Below are 22,610 nucleotides of genomic sequence, written 5' to 3'. Positions count from 1 at the left end.
ATTCTTCTTTGGTAGTGTTCATGTCTAACAGCATTCCTAAAGTGGTGAGAAACCATCTTTAAAGTTCAAAATTACCAAGTATCTAAAGTAACATTGTTCTTCTTTTCTTTTTATTTTTTTTTCTTTTCTTTTCTTTTCTTTTCCCTTTCTTTTCTTTCTGTTTTTTTCCTTCATTGTTTCTTCACTGCTATCAACTTTGAGTTATACGCAGGAATTCCCATCCATTAATACTTCTGTTGAGGATGTAACCTTTATAATCACTGGCATCAACTTCGAGTTACACCCAGGAATTACCAAATGAAGTAAACTTATTATACTGCACACATCGACTACTAGCAGATACCCAGTGTTAAAAATTAGTTTTAAGACTATTGTCAGGCAGGCTGGGGTGTAGTTCACCATCGGCAGTGCATTAGCTGTGGTTATGATGGATGGCGCCGAGCAGAAAGTTCATTCCATTAGTCTGATGAGCTCAAGGAGTTCTGCAAAGCTGAATAAATCATGGAAAACTACTAAATGTATTGTATTATTAGTATTGTATAATTAATACTATTATGTATTGTATTGTATTATTAGACAAAATGCAGATCAGATAACAACTGTTAGTCCGATTGACGCAAAAAATTTCACCATCGTATGTCTCTTTTTGTAGATTTTTTTTTTTGTGTGATGATTGTGACGTCATCGGTCATGTGGTATGACAGCCATCTTGGATTAACCGAAACAATTATATCTCTGAAACCGCTGATCAGAAAAATTTGAATCTTGGCCCATGACATTCTACTCCCAATGGGGAATAAGGATCTTGTAATGATGACGTCATAGGTGAAGTGGTAGACCAGTCATAAATGTAAATCCTTGCCATAAAAATCTGACACTTCATACACATCATCTGTGCCCCAATGCCTATGAAATGCTTCAAGCTATGACATCATCCATCATCTGGTTTGGCAGCCATATTGTTTTTTTCAAAAAAAAAAAAAAACTTCTTCTCCAGAGCTGCTTTCGAGATCGAAGTAAAATTGCACACAAAGGATTGACTAGACATGCTCAATAAAATTTGACAACTATGACATCATCGGTCACATGGTCTGGCAGCCATCTTGAATTTACCCGAAAACCTTCAAAAATCTTCTCCAAAATGGCTGAACAGATTGAGGGGAAACGTCGCACACATGCTCCTCATGACTTGGGGATACGAGGATGATCAAGAATAATTGATAGGTCATGTGGTTTGGTCGCCATGGATTGAAGAAAATATTAAATAATGTTTTCTCTGGAACTGCTTATCCAATCGAAGTGAAATTTGGCATATATCATTGACCACTATTGCTGCATACACTGGGAAAAATTATGACATCATAGGTCACATGGTGTGGCAGCCATATTGGATAGAAAAATGAACCTTATCCGATCAAGACGAAACTTCACACACATGATCCGCGACCCAATCATGGGCAGAGTGCACATTTTCAATGCCATAGGTTATGTGCTGTGGCAGCCATGTTCATTTGAAAACTGAAACTTTCAAACCCGTTTTTTTCCACAACAGCTTAACGCATCGAAATTAATCACATCACATTACATAGAGCAAGGGGAGTGAGTCATAACTACAAAGTCCAGTATTGATAGGTTATTTGGTTTCAGAGAAATAATTATTTTATCATACCCAAGAAATCATATCTTGTATAACTGCATAGAGACGTTCGTGCCTGGGTGTGGGTTTGTCATTAGCTCCGCCCATTCTGCAGGCCATGCCTTCCCGCATCTTGGCAAACATCACAAGCACCACCTTCTGGTGAGGCCACGCATTTCCCTGCAGTCGCCTAGAAATAGCGGCCATATTTTTCGCTTCACATCGCTCAATATGTTTATACAGGCCTCATGTACCATACATTTGTAGATTCAACAACCCGTCTTCTATTATGAAATAAAGATAGCTACCCATTTGAGGAAACAAATATACAATTTAATCACCCGAACCCTAACCCTAACAAGGTAATGCTTGTTTTGTTTTCAACGATCGCGGCAGCCGTCGACAATACACCGCCCAATGAAAGTATGTGCTTGCTTGAGTGCTTAAGCCTCTTGGCGAGCTCTCTATAAGAAACATGAAACAACACAAGCAATTACACTTGGTAACTAACTGAGGAAGGGGAAGGGGTGGGGTGGGTGTCTAGAGGGACTCGGGTGGGGATTGAGTCTGGTGGGACTGGAGTGAGAGGAGGAGGCAGGTGATGACAAATAATTGATAGGTCATGTGATTCGGTGGCTATGTTGGATTGAAGGAAGAAAAAAAAAGTTTTCTCTGGGTAAAGAGGACATTGTCGGTCAGGTTCCCTTTCGAAGTGAGGTTGCATCACAGCGGGGGCGGGTGGGATGGGCAATGGTAATATAACTGCTTACAGTTATAAAGCATAGCACCTCTAGTTATTATTATTTTTATTATTATTGCTTACAGTATATACAACTGTGACTAAATACATATCATTTGAGAAGCACTCAAATATGAGGGAATAAATAACGGCAATGTGCATACGCAATTTATTCACACATTTTCACAGACCAAAAAACAAGGACAGAAGTAAGTAATTCTGCCGAGGCTGAGCGAAGCGACGTCCAGGCTATTTATTCCTGATAGGTGAAATACCCTGCAGCCCATGCCTGCAGAAAACACATATTTTTGGAACACCAGCCACATTTTCTATTCACTCATCTTGTAACTTTGTTTAAAAAATAATAATTGGCCATGGGTAAGCGCTCCTATGTTGAAAGTTTTGTGTCAATCGCTCAAGCGGTTACGGAGAAAAAATGATTTAAAAGCGAATAAAGTTGAAAAAGTGACGGCTGAAGAAAAACAAAATTCCTGATATGTGAAACACTGGAACCAATACCTGCAGAAAATGTAGTTTTTGGAATGCCTGCCACATTTTGCATCCAATCATCATGAAACATTGTTAAATAATTATACATGGGGAAGCGCTCATATGTTGAAATTTAGTGTCTATCATTCAAGCAGTTGCAGAGAAAACAAAATTAAAAGCGAATAAAGGTGAAAAAGTGAAGATGGAAGAAAAAATAAAAATAAAAGAGGGCCTCGGCCGACGTTCCACAGCATGGTCAACGATGGTTGTGGACGCCTATTACGAGATTTAAAAGTATTATAAGTGCAAAAGGATGTAGGGATGGTAATGCCCAAAAGAAAAGCAAACAAGGTAGGGAGGGATTACATTCACACAAACAATTTTAAGGCCATTTTTCCCTGCTAGAGTAGGGGTTAGCCTTGCAGGTCCCATGACAATCCTCTGTCATGGTTCCCCTTTTGAGGCAATGTTATTTTTTTATGGCTGGATGCTCTTCCTAACGCAGACCCTTGAGTCACCTCTAACGACACGCAGGGATACGGTGGAACTATTATAAATCGGGGCACACGCTGAAGGTAGGGAGGGATTGAAACATGAAAATATGCAAGGTACATCCCTACATCATTTTTTTCACACTAATTATTCTAGAATATGAACTGGAAAATAAAACCAGCTTTCCAGATTACTTATGAAATAAATTATAGGTAGCACCTTCAAACTCTTCATACAACATCAACTGTTGAAACATCTGAAACTACTCTCCCCAGCACTACACATGAAGAAAGGGTCAAGGGAGATGTACTTTGAGGCCATCAGAATTGGCATTAATTTTCAAATTGTGCAGGCAAGAAAACAAATGTATTATTTTGAAGAAAGTTAGCTCGTATCATTTGGCTATTTAGATGCCAAAGAAAGCATAGCATGATCACAATCAATTGCTAATTGCCTTAGCACTGCACTGTAGTGATCTCAGTATAACTAGTTGTGGTTAGTGATCAGGCTTTACCAGTTGCACACATGCTGTGAACTTAAAAAACATGTAGTCTGGCTTTAGTAGCACATTCATGCATGATGGCAAGCCAAATATAAACAATTAGTTGGAGCTGACTCAATTACTACCTGTAACCAATGCTCAGACTTTAAGCAGTATAGATTCTGAGGTTGAAAAATGTGGTCAGTGATCAGGTATGAACATACGTACATGCTGCTATCTTGTAAACACCTACATGCATTCAGGTTTTAGCTGTGTACATGGAAGCCTAACAAACAGATTGCTTCACATAATACATCAGTTCAATCAAAAAAGTGGTGGGAGGGAGATGTAGGGATGAACCTTGCATCATGCTCCCATCCTTATCTTGTTTTGCTCATGATTGGGCATTGTCAGCCCTATATCCCCTTGCATTTTTAATGCACATTTATATATTTTTTATACAACAGAGTCCTATTTCGATGAATAGATTTTATTCATGGCTTTTCAACTGAAAAAGACCTATTTAAAAGTTTTATTTTACTTGCAGACTTGCAGACACTGATGATGGACAAAGACTCATGGCGCGACATTGTGAACGCTATCTCGGATGCGTCCGCTGAGTAATAGTTGTAGTAGTATAATTGTATGAAATAATTTTGATGCTTGAAGATGCTCTTATCAAATTGGTTTTGAAAGTCATTAGAGTTTGAAGACCAGCATGACACTCGGTAGAGCGCATACCTCCACCAGGCTGAACAGTTTATGTTTTGTATCCCACTGATAGGCCGGATCTGCCGTCTTTTTGTCATAACCCATCCAGAACTTTTTGAAATATCATGCCATACTGGTAATGATCAGTTTATGTTGTGGTTATGTTCCTGGAAAACACGACTTGAACTGATCAGCTATTTCCCATAATAATGAACTAAAATACATGACATACGTTCCGGCACTCCAGCACTCCTTATGTGAAGTCTTAATAAATCGCAAATTATTCAATTTAATGAGGAAGAATAATCTTAAATAATGGAGGGAAGTAAATACAAGACAAGATATATTTCCGCACAAATAAAAACGGGCTGCTGCCGGAAAACAGGACATCATCTGTTTAACAGAATCCTACCTCCCACAGGACATTCCTGACTCCTCCTTGTCACTCCACTCCATGGCTCTTGTGTCCTCCAGTTTGCTTGACCCGGACCCCGTCTTGGTGGCGGAATCGCACTTACTTTAAGAACTCCATTTCTCATTCTCTGTGTTCTGCTCTTACACCTCCCAAACCCCAGGAGTAAACTTAACGAAAATGACAATTTAAAAAAAATTGTTTATTTTATTAAGTTGCATTCTCCATATTCTGAAAATATAGAATTGTTGAAAATTTGATGGCAAAAGCTCATATGGTAAAAATGTTATGGCTTGGACAGACACTGAAGCTCAATGGCAAATACATAAAGAAACATGGAAGGGATTTAAATGAAAAAAAAGAAAAAAGTTTATCTCGCACTTCACACGCCGCAACGCTAATGAGGGCTTTTCGCTGCAATTCGTTATTTTTTTTTCCATATTCTCATTATATAATTCTTTGTCAACGATGTAAAATAGATCAACGACTTAAACTGATGATAATGTCCTCTATTTGCCAACGACGACATTAAAACGATAAGAAGTAAACTGATACGACTTAAACTGATCATTACTTGGAGATCGTTTATGGCCCCATCTCTCAAAGGTGAAGAATCACTTAGGGTGTTAAAAAACCTCTCAGATTCGGATCTTCACCACAATCGAATCAATTCATCGTCGTCACACACCGAAGATGTCCAGCAAGTTTTGTCCAAATACATCCATAACTTTGAGAGATATCCTGCTCACAGACAAAACAAACAGACGGACAAACAGTCAGATTGACAAACAGAGGTGAAAACACAACCTCCGTCCACCTTCCATGGCAGAGGTAATGAAGGCTCCACTTTTGTTCATGATTGGTGCACTATTTTCCACGGTTGTAACCGCACGTACTAGGATGATGTACAATTTGAGCAGCTGCTGCTCTGACCTCATTTTTGGCTTAAGGCCAAACTGATCCTCTTTCGGCCAATCTTGTTTATAGGTTGTTGTGACACTGAAATACAGAATTTATGACATGCTGAATCTGTCTAAGTTGGTGAGGTTCTCTTGAAATGCAGATATATTGTGTCACAGAGAATAAGCGCACTCATTCGGACCATGTATGGACCTGGTCATGTGCTGATTGTTTATTATAATGTTACCATCATAACAAAATGTGTTGCCTGTTTTATGGGTGAAGTGTGAGCCTTTACCAAATAGCTGCATTTTAAAACTATTCTTGTTTGTTGAAGGAGGATTAAAAGATGAGGATAATGGCAGACTAATATAGTCAGGTTTGTCAAACTTTTGCCAATTTGCAAATTCCCTTTTTGTCGCTCTCACAATTTGGCTTGACAGTTTAATGTTTGTTGTTTATTTTTGAGCTGTTCCATGCAGTTGCAGCGTGCTTGCATGCAAACATTTAATATCAATGCCTTATACCTTTTTATAACTTTATTTTTCTTGAAACACAACAATGTTTATACATTTTAATATTCATGTATATAATAAACATTCAACATATGTTTAAATCTCGATATTCACACTGAAAAACACGAAATGGGAAATAAAATTCCAAAGGTAATTTTAAACAATCTGAATGTTTGAAATAACTCAAAATATAATAAGTTATGTTTCCTCAAGCAACACAAGCAATAATATAGCATTTTTAGGCAAAACACTTTTGGAAGAGTTGAGCTTACAAAAGGGTACCTTCTAACACCTCCAAAATTCAGTAATGATAAGAAAATAGACTTGATGCAGCACTATGTTTGTCACTCCAAAATAAGAAAACTGTTATCCCTGGATAAAGATCTTGAACTACCTTCATTAATCAAGAAGAACAATTGAGACTCCTTGTACTGTATGATCATGTTTATCATGGCCAGTAAAAAACAGGCAGTTGGAAACCATTCTGTGGACTTTCTGAGCTTTACGTCCTCTCTTGCAGTCCAACTCCCTTTACTCTCTCAGTCCTCTGGCCCTCCACACAAATACAAACTCTTCTAGGATACATGCTTTCTTCCAGTAAGCCCCCTCTGGTGCAGGTCCCAAATTCCAGGCTTTCCACCTTCTTTTTCTCTTGTTTATGGAACTGCCTTCTGGAGGTGGTTCAATCACACTTTCCTGCAGGGATTCAAGCACATGGTGCACCACCATCGCAACCCTCTCCCACACTTATCTGTGATCATTTCTACCTCCATTAACCATACCTTAACCAAACTTAAACCAACCCTGTTACCTGCAGATTACTGTATTCTCTCTCTCTCTCTCTCTCTCTCTCTCTCTCTCTCTCTCTCTCTCTCTCTCTCTCTCTCTCTCTCTCTCTCTCTCTCTCTCTCTCTCTCTCTCTCTCTCTCTCTCTCTCTCTCTTTTTCCTGTTTGTTCATTCCTTTGTATCCAAATGTACCACCACTGCCCTACTATAATTTTGTTGCTCTTTCTCCCTCAATCACCTAATTCAAGTGTTGATCTTGCAGAGAAAAATAAGATCCTAAGAAGTATTACTTGAGAAATCAAACTACTTTTTGGATTTACAAATTCCAGATCGTTTATAGAATGGATAAGGATGGATCTAACGAGCATTACATTACTGCTGAGCAATGGATACTTCACATTTGATATCGAGATACTCAGCAGAAAATAGGAATACCATTTAGTTCTGATCCGGCACCTTTATTTGCATGTTTATTTGCTGCACATGCAGAGTGCGATTGGGTCTAGTTTGAGCAATAGAAAACTAACATCTGTGAAGAAGTGTGACAATGTCTTTTGATTCATTGGAGATTTACTAGAAGCTGACGGGCTAATTGCATTTGATCGACTTAACTTTAATGTCCAAAAAGAGCTAGAATTAAAAAATAATTAAAAATAAAAGCAAAACGAGAATCAAACTCCCACTTAAGCACTTTTTTTCTTTTCTTCAGAATTACAAATCAATGACGATAATATCGGATTTCACACTACATTGTTTGATGACTAAACAAGATGCATCTCTGTTTTATAACGAATAAATTCTTGAAAAGCATTTTCACATGCGTTTTACGTTTTACGCCTCGAAAACAAAAGTTCACGCCTTGCACAGCAATGCTCCTCAAAAGCTATTCGACGGAAAAGCTGAAGGTATTAATAATCTGGACGGTTTGAACCACGACGGACAGCACAGAACTTGTCAAAATATTTGCGCAGCCATTTAGACTTGTAATAAGGCAGAAAATGACAAATACTGGAGTAAAATAAACTTTCTTTGAAACCATCAAATTGAAACCTTTGTAAAACCTTTCTTGAAAAACAGCAAAAAATTTGCTTTAATATTTGTTTTTCAATAACAGCCTGAATCGGTTGTAAACCGACCGGATGTGTGATTGGCGATGTGTGAAGTAAGGAAGTAGCATACTGTATGTATGACGATAATATGGAATAGGCAAAGCCTCGAAGTGAATGTAGAATTCTTCTTACATTCGCTTCTGACTTTACCTATAACGTGTTCACAACTGTATACTTGCCAACTATACCATGGTACATGTAAACGCCGCACAGCTGATTATTTTGACGCAATTTCCGGTTACTTCGGCCTGGATTCAGGATCAGCGATCAAATAATGTAAATCACGATTAAAAATCATTTTTTGATGATGTGGGAGATATCTTTATTAAAATTAACTTTGGGAAAAAATAATTGAATAAATAAACAATCACTTCTGGTCAAGAATAAAAGAAAACATAAGTTCCGGAAAGAGTTTCAAAATCACTCCTGGTAATGTTAAATACAAAATAAACACTTCCTGTCATGAAAAAATCACTTTCAGAAGTATAAAATTAACTTTGGGAAAAAAAATAATTGAATAAATAAATAAACACTTCCGGTCATGATCTCCCGGCATGCATCATTCCCCATGACAAAAACCGGAAACAAAAAAAAAACCAGAAACAAAACAAAAACGGAAGCAAAAGGGTCATGGGCAACGACACGGATTCACAATTGCCAGGGTATTGTGTTGTTTTTGTTGTTTCCTATTCTCGCCTGTGCACGTGTTAAGTAATATTCACAAGATAGAAATAAAACCCAATCGTGTTTATACAGCGCACAGCGTTTAACAACAACCGGAAGCAAAAAGTCATAGCTCACAACACGGATTCCATATAGCCAGGGCTATTGTGTTGTTGTTGTTGTTGTTGTTGTTGTTGTTGTTTCCTATTCTCTCACATGCACGCGTTGAGTATTAAGCTCACTTCGTTCGCTATTATGCAATGTGTTGATGCATTTTGCATTCATCTCCTGCAATGAAAGTATACAACTGTTGGAATCCAAGTGTATCTATAAGCTATGGATGTATAATGTGAAATACCATTACTGTATTGACTGACTGGACACTATGAAGGTTGTTGACTCACCGATTGGAAAGATTCTGGTTCGAAGGGGTCAAGACAATGAGGGTAGCCCATCTGTGGAGCACACAGTCAGAAAATTGATCAGTTTCAAATAACTAAAGTCACTATTTAAGGATGCAACTATTTTGAGTTTTGCCTTCAAAATAGAGTTAACTATTTGGTGTTGTACAATTTGGATCACTTAAATAACATCTTAATTTAATGCATAAGAAAAAGTCATTACTGTTCTATAAGTTGTGAAAAACAGCTTTATGAAGGAAAAAGGTGTGTGTGTGTGTGTGTGTGTGTGTGTGTGTGTGTGTGTGTGTGTGTGTGTGTGTGTGTGTGTGTGTGTGTGTGTGTGTGTGTGTGTGTGTGTGTGTGTGTGTGTGTACACCATATTTGTCCAGTGAATGGCAGAGTAAACAAATAGTAGAAATGTTGAGAGAATAACTTGAAGGATTATGAATACAAGGGCTGTAATAAAAAAAAAAATCAGGAAGATAAAATTGGTCTTCATTGCAGGACTGCAAGCATCGCCCCCAAAGCATGCAGGCTACTCCGGTATGCCACTTGTTACGCAGGCCCCTGCAGGGACTCAGCAGCTCCAACTCCAACCCGGGGTACTTGCACAGGTACGGGAGGATATTCACTACAGTGTAAGCGTAGTAGTGCAGAAAGTAATCGTGTAAACACCATGCTTGAGGAAACATTCTGAACACCAAATGTTGCAGTGAATTTAACAACAATATTAACGAATTTTAGTGTTAATAACAACTGGAGTTGTGATCCATATTAAGATAATGGTGTTCAAGGTTGCGTGATATGAGCGCATTTGATTTATAAGATTTGCTTTTTCATTTCCTTTGTGTGTTTCCTGCACTTAATAGAGATGACACATAGAGTAAGATTATACAGCCAAAGGTAGTTTGATTGCCTCTTTGTCTGCAATATTATCGACAGAGTTGAACTGTTTTTGTTTTTTTGTTTTTTTGATAAGGTGCATCATGATTGAAATAGCAATGAAAGTATCAGTAAAACTTGTGCCACTCTCAACTCAGGGGGGTTGTATGTTCTGAGTCATTAAGGTGGCAATGTGCCTCTCTCTCAAATAATGAGTAGGAGTTTCTGGAACAGGCAAACAGAGTTCAATGGATGGTCCAAATGAGGTGATCCAATGATCTTCACTAATTCATCGGATGATTATTATTTTGTATGCAGCACATGGCTGCGCAGAAGATCATTTTCTGGGGGAGCAGCTTTTCCACTGATGCAGTACCCTCATTATAGACACACAAGTAGATTCTAGCAGGAATTTGTAATTTGGACGAGTTACTGGCAATAACTCACCGACTCTTCGCGAAACACACCTTGGGGCCTTTAACATCCATCAACTGTTCTTGGCAACCGAGATTCCAATTGAGCATCCATTCGAGGGACGGCACATGCATTGATGCCTTGCTATGCCTGTAGAACACCAGGATGACAGTTTATAGCCTGGCCGAGATTCAAACTCAGGATAGTTTGCATACCTCGAGGCTATCCTGCCAGCCCTATAATTATGACTGATTACCCATCACAGAAGAGAAGGTTGAGTGTCTTTTGCATTTGTGGTGGTTATGCTCACCCTACAATTGAGTGGTCATTGGGACCGGGGTCGTCAAAATGCTTGAATCACCTATGCAGTTACAGAATTGAGTTCTTTATGTAGTTCTTTAATCTGCTCGAGTCTCCATTCCCTCTCGTCATCCTCTGAAATGAGCCTCAAGTATATTCTGCTGCTGCGACTGAATAGAAGTGGCATTTGTTTTTGGTGACATTGACAGATAATAGAGTAGAAGGGACTTGTCCCAGCAAGCAAGAAGCATGAAGAGCAAATCATTAGCATTACCATAGGAAGTCAAAAATACATTGCTAAGCTGAACAGCAGCCGAGTTGACACTGACCGTGCTTAACTTTGTATAGTTCCAAATAAAGCAAACTTAGTGCTCCATTGTATCATCCAACAAAGCACACGTTTTATATTTGGAACTTCAGTGTGCCCTCATTCATACTTGAAATTTCAGCCTCCGAGGTCAAATCCTCTCGGAGACGTAGATGGTACGTACATGCATATATACGTACATACATACATGTACGTACATGCACACATATACATGTACGTACATGCACACATATACATGTACGTACATGCATATATATATATATATATATATATATATATATATATATATATATACATATACATATATACACCTATGTATGTACGTACATACATACAGTATATACGTGCACACATACCTTCATACATACATACGTACATGCACACACACACATATATATATATATATATATATATATATATATATATATATATATATATATATATATATATATATATATATATATATATATATATATAACCGGGCGTAGTGGCGTGCGCCTGTAATCCGGCTACTTGGAGGCTTGGGTTGGAGGATCGCTTGAGAACGGGAGCTCTGCGCTGGGCCGTGCTATGAGAGGGTGTAGGGCAGCTCTGAATCATGGTGAAACCCAATCCTTATCCCTGTGTCGTAAGAGGCGACCAGGGTTGCGTCAGGAAGGGCATCCGTCGTATAACCTATGCCAAATCAGTATGTGGATCATAACGGATGATCCACTGTGGCGACCCCTAACGGGAGCAGCCGAAAGACGAACAGCACACAACATATATATATATATATATATATATATATATATATATATATATATATATATATATATATATATATATATATATATATATATGTATATGTATATATATATATATATATATATATATATTCAACCGGTCAAAAGTTTTAGAACACCCCCATTTTTCAGTTTTTACTGAAATTTAAGCAGTTCAAGTCCAGTGAATAACCTGAAATGATACAAAGCTAAGCGGTAAACTGCCAGAGGTTGAAAAAAAAAAGTTTAGGTTACCAAAAACTGAAAAATAATGTAATTTTCAGAGTTGTTAAAAAAGGCCCTTTTCAGGGAACAAGTAATGGGTTAGCAACTGCAGCTGTTCTGCAGCAATGGAAGTAAATTAAGCCTTGAAAGTTAATGCGAACAATTGCTACAGGTGTCCCAACTTTTGTTGATTAGTTACAAACCCTCTGTCTGTATAAAAGCAGTGTTGGAACAGACTGTGTTGCTCCACCCTCTGAAGCATTATTTGGACAATATTGCACTGTAGGAAGTAGTGTATTGCTATCATAATGCTGAGAAAAAGACAATTTAATTAGCAAAGGAAGACAGACAGACCATGACAACCCTTAAAAGTGGAGGTCTTTCCTTCAGATAAATTGCAAAGGAAGCCAAGGTGTCAGTGAGTACAGTTTCCTACACCATCAAAAGGCACTTGGAAACTGGAGGAAACTCTGACAGGAAGAGGTCTGGCAGAACCAAAGCCACAACACAATCAGAAGACAAGTTTCTGAGAGTCAACAGCTTGCGTGATAGGCGGCTCACAGGACAGCAGCTTCAAGCACAGCTCAACATTGGTTGAAGTAAGGAAATCTCAGTTTCAACTGTGAAGAGAAGACTTCGAGCTGCAGGTTTGACAGGTCGAGTGGCAGTAAGAAAGCCATTGCTAAGATGGCAAAATAAGAAAAAGAGGCTTGCCTGGGCCATGAAGCACCGCCAGTGGACTACTGAAAACTGGAAGAAGGTCTTATGGACCGATGAATCAAAATTTGAAATCTTCGGTTCATCACGCAGGGTTTTTGTACGCCGCCGAGTGGGTGAAAGGATGGTTCCTCAATGTGTGACACCAACTGTCAAACATGGAGGAGGAAGCGTGATGATCTGGGGCTCTTTTTCTGGATCCAGTGTCGGTGACTTGCACAGAGTGACTGGCACCCTGAACCAAAAGGGCTACCACAGCATTTTGCAGTGCTATGCAATACCCTCTGGTCTATGGCTAGTTGGTCAGGGGTTCATCCTACAGCAAGATAACGACCCAAAACATACCTCCAGGCTATGTTAGAACTCTCTCTATCGAGTGCAGCCTGCGGCTGCTGGTTGCATCATTAGTTGGGACGTGGCTATGCCGCTGATGCAGTGTCCTCCTTACCAGTACACTGGTACTCATTTTGCCGACCTTGGAAGGATGACAGGCTGAGTCAACCTCCTGGTGTATTAATCCGGCGGCCAACGGAGCTTGAACTCAGGACCCCAGGATCCCAAGCCACCACCCGAACCACTCAGCCAACACAAGGCTTCATGTTAGAACTACCTTTGAAGAAAAGAACAAGGCGGTATTCAAGGCTTCAAGAAGAACAAGAAGAACAAGGCTTCAAATCATGGAATGGCCAGCACAGTCTCCAGACTTAAACCCCACCGAACTGGTTTGGGATGAGTTGGACAGAAGGATGAAAGCAAAGCAACCTACAAGTGCAACACATTTGTGGGAACTTCTGCAACAGTGTTGGGAAGAACTTTCCAAACAATATTTGATTTCCATTGAAGAAAGAATGCCACGAGTATATTCAGCTGTAAGGGCCCTGTCACACCTTGACGTTTTAGCCAGCATATGGCAACGTATCAAAATGTATGTAAAACGCTGGCGTACGCTGAACTATTGATGTTTTTTCAGTTTTGGGCGTATTCATAACGAGTTGGACGTATGCATAACGTATTAGTAACGTACACAGAACGTTTCGATAACTTGTCAATCACTTATACCAACGAATGCTTCACGTGTTGTTGGCATTCACAACCTATGCCCAACGATAGTCTAACTTATGCATAGCGCGGCAGCATATCGCCGACGATCACGTGGTGTAGCCTATTAAAAGGCTGCTGCTCAACGATTTAAATCATAACCGCACTCGAAATCGAAGTGTCAACATCACCGTCATGCCGAAGAAAAAAAAATGGAGTCTGGAACACTGACGGGTTCCTCCTGTGAAGCCCATTTTTATATACCATTTCCCCTAAACGCTGCCAATACGCCATAATACGGTAGATGTAAGTTAGAAACATGTTCAGTAAGTTCTGTGGTCGTCCGGAAGACGTCAAATACATCTACATACGTCAATATGTGTTGGAGATACGTTACACATAGGTTCAAAGCACGTTACTCATAGGTTAGAAATAAGTTTCGGGTACGCTAAACATTACTTCAACGTGTTTCGACTTACGAGTACCTTACAAGTAGCGTGTGTTGACGTGTGTCAACGATCGCGTAACGTGCCTACAACTTATGGCCAGCATATGCGGAACGTGTGCGTCATACTCTGGCATACGTCAAAAAATTTTGAGCATGCTTAAAATTTGTCGACGAGCTCGGCATACTACGACGTATGCCAGCGTGCTTCAGCGTGCTCTTAACGTATACAAAACTTACCTATAACGTATTCGACGTGTGCCAGCGTTTTAGACAAATTTTTCATACGTCGGCATCCGCTGGCTAAAACTTCAAGGTGTGACAGGGCCTTTATATCTGCAAAAAGTGGCTACTTTGATGAGTCAAAAATTTAGATTCAATTTTGTTCAACAAAACGATTTCATGATGGAAATTAAAGCACAGAACAAATAAACAACTGCAGATAAAAAATAAGAGTACATTGAAACATTAAACTGCTTAGATTTCAGTAAAAACTGGAAAAATGGGGGTGTTCTAAAACTTTAGACTGGTAGAGTGTATATATATATATATATATATATATATATATATATATATATATATATATATATATATATATATATATACACACATATATATATATATATATACACACCTACATACGTACATACATACGTACACACACACACTTGCTAAATTATATATAAGATTGTTAATTTTATTGTATTTACAACTTGTAGTGCCATTAAAATTTAAGTTTTTCTTTCACGGCTTTTTCTGGAGTTTTGTTTATCTGAATGAATCTGGATATTTATTATTTTTAGGATACATATCGGTGGCGTTAAGTGGCTGAGTGAGCAAGGCCTTATTACATTACTCTTGCTGGTATGGGTTTTATTCCCAAGGCTTCTCAGTGTGAGGGGTTTCAGTTGTTGGTCTCCCTTTCAGTGTGGACATGCAAACATAAGACCCGAGCCAGGCAGCTAGGTCGTGAAAATTGTACCCAACTCCACATGCTGATGTCAGCTGCCAACTCCAAAATAAAGGGGCTTGGTGTTTGTTGATAATGATAATGATTAGTGCTATGAGTTATCGTTATTTGATGCACACGAAATAAATGTTTGAATGTTTTATGGGGAAAAAAGTTTTGAACTTTTTATTTTTTTGTCATCTTTTTACTGTACTGTGTAAGTAAGGCTCATTAATGAGCTTTGGGTGTGTTATGCAGGACATTAGGCTCAGGACATTCGGGGGCAATTAACACATCCACCCATCCAGTGGGACCATACTCTGTGCAGAGCGTTGGTGCTGCCCAAGCAGTCTCCTTGGCTGTTGAACACAATCCTGGACGGGTCGCCACTCCGTCACAGGATACCAGCAAGCTGGCACTCATTTTGCTGACCTCGGAAGGATGACAGGCATAGTCAACCCCACCTGGGATTAATTCAACAGCCGAGTGGGATTTCAACTCAGGATCCTAGGATCCCAAGCCCACCACCCTACCCATTAAGCCAACACCAAGCATATGCAACAAACTCATTAGCACAATCTCTGGCATTTGCACACCAAGATATCAACTGTGTGAGTGAGCTCAGTGCTCAGTTGGGAAAGTCAGGCAGGCAAACCCATAGTGATTTAAATCATTGTGAAAAGGCTTCGGGGGGGAGTATCATTGGCTGAGGGTGCGGCAGTGCCACTGATGCAATCAATGCCCTCTGCTGGTTACGGCAGGAATTTGGGATTTCGCCATGGTGCCGCGGATAGCTCACCTACTCTTCATGAGGGACACCATGGGATCTTTAATGTGAACCAACTCAAGCTTGCAGATGGGGACGCCCAGTTTAACGTATATCTGAGGATGCCCAGTTTGCCCCTCAACCCTGCTGTCTGTGTGTCCCCGTTATCCTCCCTCTCTTTCTGCTGTTCTTTTTGTTCTGTTATGTCCTGATCCGTTCTGTGTTCTCGCTCTTCCACGAGCCTTGGCAATGCATTCAAAAAATATATGATGAATGTTTGTGTATTGGCTGACGGGCTTGTGCATCGAGGCGAACATATATATATATATATATATATATATATATATATATATATATATATATATATATATATATATATATATATATATATATATATATTTGTATGTTTCATTTGTTCTTGCAACAAGTCATGGTGAAAACGAGTTTACACATCTTTCTTGGTTTAATGTTCTTTGTCCTCATAATTCACGGACCGGTGATTGTGTGTTTGTGTGTTTGTGTGTGTGCGTTTGTCGTCCCTCTTCTCCTACAGTTGTGGGCTGATTACATCCAGACTTGCTACATAGGATCAGCATGACCCCAATTAATGTATAGGGGTGTTTCTATCTTTGCCAGTGATCTTGGGGGTTGGGGAACACAAATTCTCCATGTAAATGTGTATCGTGTAGCGCCCCCTTCAGGTGGGGAGGGCATTACAAGTCTTCACCATTTACAGTACAGTATTCCTGTCCCCACGTTTTCCAGTGTTGTAAGGTGTTTTGAATGACAACCTCAGGTATGCTTTTGCTTCATGCACATACCTCAGGTTATTTATTTTGTCGACACAGAGCTGTCACTTGCCTATACACCGCCCAAATAAAGGTATGTATACATCGGAAGAACGTGTTGCGCGCTTCGACAAGATTACCCATCGGGCTGGTTCTCACCGAGTTCTTCAAAATACTCATGAGAACATGCTCAGATTTTACATCAGAATGGTTTAACAGATAAAGATTTCAGTTGTGTTGCAACTAAGGCGAATGACACAAAAGAGGAAAAGCACCTTCGACTGAACAATCGCTATCGATGGATGAGGTCAGGGAAAAGATTGAGAAGCCTCCAATGTGGAATAACTCATTATTTAAATTATTTTGTTCCATATTGTGTCAGAGTTTTTCATGAATCATAATAATCAAGGGTTTTGCATGGCTTGCGGGTTGGGCAGGCAGTCATGGCTGCCTGATATTACACGGTAGAGGTTCTGTGTTTTGTACACCTCTTTTTTACAACGCACACGTTTTTTTCATCTTACTGCCCATCTGGCAGTCAAACAAAATTGAAAATCATTCAAACCAGGAAATATATTGTTTTTATGGACATCATGAAGGATACAAACAGGCACGAAGAACGAATGTAACGTGTTAAACGAGCTGGTACATCAACAGCGGTGAACTTCCGGAAAAAAAAAAGAATTTTCTGTGACGTTTAAAATCTTTATTTTATTTCAATTGAATTATATGCTTGAACACTGCAGAATACAAATCACATTTATTGACACTTTGAAAACCCTTCCATTTCACAGTGCTTGGACAAAATATTTCTGGCATTTTACGTCATTACGACCAATCAATTTTGCCGCTCGTAGACTTGCCCATGTCCTTGTTTGTCAAAACAGCGCAGGGTAATGTGTTCCATGAATTATCTAGTTGGTGTCGTTTTTTCATGTGTCGTCTTCGTTTGTGAACTTGTGTTCCATGTATATATGTTTGGTGTTTTTTTTTCATTGTTAAATGTTATTGTTTTGAGATATGGTTTGTGCTGTATCATTTTTGTCTGTTACCTCCACCATTTGCAAAGGATGGAGGTTATGGTTTCACCCCTGTCTGTTGATCTGTTTGTTTGTTTGTTTATGTGCAGGTTATCTCAAAAAGTTGTGGAAAGATTTTGATGAAATTTGGTGCGCAGGTTGGGTGTGTGACATGAATAAACTGATTAGATTTTAGTGAAGATCTGAATCTGGACACTAGAATTTTTAAAGTTTTCAAGTGATTCTTCACCATTGAGAGATGGGGCCAACAACAATGTGGAGTACGATATCTCAAAAAGTTATGGACCGATTCGGATGAAACTTGGTGAATCTGTTTTGAGTCAGAGTCACAACCCAAGGTGGGTGACGAGAACAGGCCGATTCATTTTCCATTCAGGTCCGGATCCAGATCTGGCCTCTCAGTGGAATCCAAAACGTAAACTGTTCAGCCTGGTGGAGTTATGCGCTCTACCAAGTGCTGTTCTAGTTTTTAATGATTCATGCATTTTTGTACACTGTTCCATCCCAACTCCATATCCAGGTGATGCATGACATCATTGTGGGATGCTGAATGAAGGGAGTACTCGGTTTTTACTCCGTTTGTTCTCTCTCTCTCTCTCACTCTCTCACTCTCTCACTCTCTCACTCTCTCACTCTCTCACTCTCTCACTCTCTCACTCTCTCACTCTCTCACTCTCTCACTCTCTCACTCTCTCACTCTCTCACTCTCTCACTCTCTCACTCTCTCACTCTCTCACTCTCTCACTCTCTCACTCTCTCACTCTCTCACTCTCTCACTCTCTCACTCTCTCACTCTCTCACTCTCTCACTCTCTCACTCTCTCACTCTCTCACTCTCTCACTCTCTCACTCTCTCACTCTCTCACTCTCTCGTTCTGTCTTTCTTTCTTTCTTGTTTGTCCGGGCAATATCTCAGCCATCCTTCTGAACGAGGAAGCTGAAATATGGGGGGAAAAAAGTGAAGATGTGCTTTGGAAAGAAAAATGCCTTGTTTGATTTATTGATTCATCAATTAATCGATTAATTATTCATTTTTTTGATGAATTACTTCATTTTCAAAGAGTTACAGATTCGGATGAAACATTGGTGGTTTTGGTGAGCTATTAGCCAATTGATTAAGAAATTATTTTACAATTATTACTTTATTTTAATTATGCAATTAATCAACCAATTATTGTACACCCCTCCTTCCAAATTCCATCTCCATGTGCTGCACGGCGAGTCAGCATCATTTGTACACATTCACCTTAAAAGTACACTGCTTCCTCCCAATTCCATGTCCATGTGTTGCACGGTGGCATCGTTCTGAAGGCGCTCCGGCAATGTCGCACGCTGGAGGATTTGTTATTTATATATTTGGCATGGGGGCAGTGTACTTTGAATGTACTTCTACTTGTTAAAAATATTTTTAAGTACAAGTTTGTTTTTGTTTAATTTTATATTTCGTAATTCGATGGAGCTTTTTAGCTCTTTTTTACAAGTAAATTTTCCAATCTATGTTTTTAAAGTGGACAATAAATTGAAAGTTGAATTGAAACCCATACCTGCATGCTTTTCATCATCAATGCATTTAATACAATGTTAAGCCCCTCTTGCCTAAGTTTAGCCCATTCTCTGCTGGGATAGTATAGGTTAAGCATGCCACCATGCTCATATACGCCACATGGTCAAAAGTATGTGGACACCTGCTCGTCCAACATCTCATTCCAAAATTATGAGCATTAATTTGGAGTTGGTCCCTCCTTTGCTGATATAACAACCTCCACTCTTCTGGGAAGGCTTTCCACTAAATGTTGGAACATTGCTGCAGAGATTTGCTTCCATTCATTCACACGAGCATTAGTGAGGTCGGGCACTGATGTTGGGCGATTAGGTCTGGCTCGTAGAGTCGGCTTTCCAATTCCAATGGTCTTCGATGGGGTTGAGGTCTGGGCTCTGTGCAGGCCAGTCAAGTTCTACCACACCGATCTCGAAAAAAGCATTTCTGTATGGACCTCACTTTGTGCACGGGGGCATTGTCACGCTGAAACAGGAAAGGGCCTTCCCCAAACTGTTGCCACAAAGTTGGAAGCACAGAATCGTCTAGAATGTCATTGTACGCTGTGGCATTAAGATTTCCCTTCATTGTAACTAAGGGGCTGAGCCCGAACCATGAAAAACAGCCCCAGACCTTTATTCCTCCTCCACCAAACTTTACAGTTTGCACTAGGCATCCGGGCAGGTCGCATTCTCCTGGCATCCGCCAAACCCAGATTCGTCCGTCGGACTGCCAGATGGTGAGGTGTGATTCAGCACTCCAGAGAACGCGTTTCCACTACTCCAGAGTCCAATGGTGGTAAGCTTTACACCACTCCATCCGATGCTTGGTATTGCACATGGTGATCTTAGGCTTGTGTGCGGTTGCTCAGTCATGGAAACCCATTCATGAAGTTCTCGACGAACAGTGCTTGTGCTGGCGTTGCTTCCAGAGGCAGTTTGGAACTCGGTAGTGAGTGTTTCATCCGACAACAGATGATTTTTCCATGCTACACGTTTCAGCACTCGGTGGTCCCGTTCTGTGAGCTTGTGTGGCCTACCACTTTGCCGCTGAGCTGTTGTTGCTCCTTGGCGTTTCCATTTCACAATAACAGCATTTACAGTTGACCGGGGCAGCTCTAGCAGGGCAGAAATTTGACGAACTGACTTGTTGGAAAGGTGGCATCCCATGACGTTGCCACATTGAAAGCCACTGAGCTCTTCAGTTTGGCCCATTTTACTGCAATTGTTTGTCTGTGGAGATTTCCTGGCTGTGTGCTCGATTTTCGACACTTGTCAGCAATGGGTGCGGCTGAAATAGCCAAATCCACTAATTGGAAGACGTGTCCGCATACTTTTGGCCATGTAGTTTGTCCATTAAAGCAAATTTTCTTTCGGAATAGAAGAGCTGAGGGATTGGCTTCGAGATTTGCTGTTTGCATTATATTGAAAAAAAACCCCGTAAACATTCTTCTCGGAATATTTTCAAAATGCTTAATCAATGCAAATGATTAAATATTGATGTCACGTAAAAAATATGCCGAGATATTTGACGATGCAGCACACTTGATAGATGGCAGTCACCACAACCTCCATTATAGCCTTCTTTATCCTTTTCTTCGACCTCTTCATGGTAGATTATTCCAGGAACCCACAGCCTCACGTGAAGGTCTGCACACTCTCCACTGAGTTGTCTCACCTGGATTTGAATCTCGTCCCAGATAGAATCAATAACCGTCATCCTGGTATTGTGCATGCAGGGCAAGGTATCAATCTGTGCACCGTCCCTCGGAAGGATTTTCATCAGAGGACCCGTCTGCCAGCAGTAGTCATTAGTGCACATTAAAGATCCCACAGTATCTTTTGCAATTAAGCGAGTTTACCACCGGCTACCTGGACTCAAAATTTCAAATAATTATTGCCACATTCAGTCGATGGTCAGGCCTTGCCAGCCGATTCGTGAAAGACGGTTTAAATCCTTTCCCTGGCTGACCCCACAAGAAAGTTGGGAATAATTGATGCCATTTAAAGAAGCAGATACTCACAACCTTATGTGAAACACTCCTGCCCTTGTTTCATGTGTGCAGAAACGCATCATTATGATGATAATAACAAAATCTGTCCTAAAGCAAGAGTTTGAGATTAATGTGAGGTGGTGACAAAGAGATCGGCTTTCTGGATTCACCACCCTTTGGTTGTGGTTCAGCAAGGGTGGTTTGTTGCAAATGGCTGTCCCCTTGGACCAAACACGGAGCAAGCATGGAAGTCGTTAAGCACATGTCGCTTCCCGCACAGATGAACCCTGTCATTACAACCAGACTAGGATCGGCATTGTAACCTCTCAAGCAATTTTATCTCGGAGATTTTGCACCTGGTTAATGGTGATAGCTCGTCCCTGGCTTTCCGGGACGCACGGCGTAGCTTGCTCAGTCGAGCAGATGCTAAGCTGGATTTGAATGACACTGCACTTACCACAATATGAGAAGCTTTCCTGGATAGGCGACGATGATTCTGTGGTCAATTAAATATTGCTATCGGATTAGTCATAATTTTCCTTTTCTGACCCAATTGTGTCAAATTTACCGAACCTTTTGTTGTCCTGTCCAGAGTCTTGTTTGTGCGAAGCATGTGAATCTGTGCGAAGCCCTTGTACATATGCAAATGTGACATTTTGGGGGGGGGAATACTATATATATACTAACAGGAATTGCAAACAATTATGCTTTCATTATTTCCTTTCAATAGTTCTTCAGACTCGCTCGTACAACCTTTCCCTTGGATTGTTTGTTCTCTTAGTCTTGACAAATCGTCGAACCCATCTTTACCATTTTTATATTAAAAAAAAAAAGTTTGTAGTTTGTAAATAATAAATTGCACATTTGACAATCACATTAGTATTTACCTCCACCACCGAAGGTGAAGGAAGTTGTTTTAACCCCTTTCTGTCTGTTGGGTTGCCGAAATAGGTGACCCTTATTGTCAGTAATTGGGTCGCCGAAATAGGTGACCCTTATTGTCAGTAATTGGGTTGCCGAAATAGGTGACCCATATTGTCAGTAATTCTGTCTGTTTGTTTGGATGTTTGTTTGGATGTTTGTTCGTTTG

The 22,610-nt window shown here is 40.0% G+C and overlaps 1 protein-coding gene across 1 annotated transcript in view; it reads left to right on the top strand.

Annotated features, from left to right (window-relative positions):
* The window catches only part of LOC147024531 (homeodomain-interacting protein kinase 2-like), a 167,174-nt gene that overhangs the window by 105,668 nt on the left and 38,896 nt on the right, over positions 1-22,610 (top strand). The window contains exon 9 of the mRNA XM_085884537.1: positions 9,840-9,949. Within this exon, the coding sequence (XP_085740663.1) occupies positions 9,840-9,949 (110 nt within the window). The remainder of the gene's footprint in view (positions 1-9,839; positions 9,950-22,610) is intronic.

This window comes from Eptatretus burgeri, chromosome 6 (genome assembly GCF_056783735.1).
Source record: "Eptatretus burgeri isolate ZD-2024b chromosome 6, Ebu_testis_v1, whole genome shotgun sequence".
Taxonomy (NCBI): Eukaryota; Metazoa; Chordata; class Myxini; order Myxiniformes; family Myxinidae; genus Eptatretus; species Eptatretus burgeri.
The sequence above is the reverse complement of the archived record's forward strand: the minus strand, read 5'-3'. Positions and strand labels throughout refer to the sequence as shown.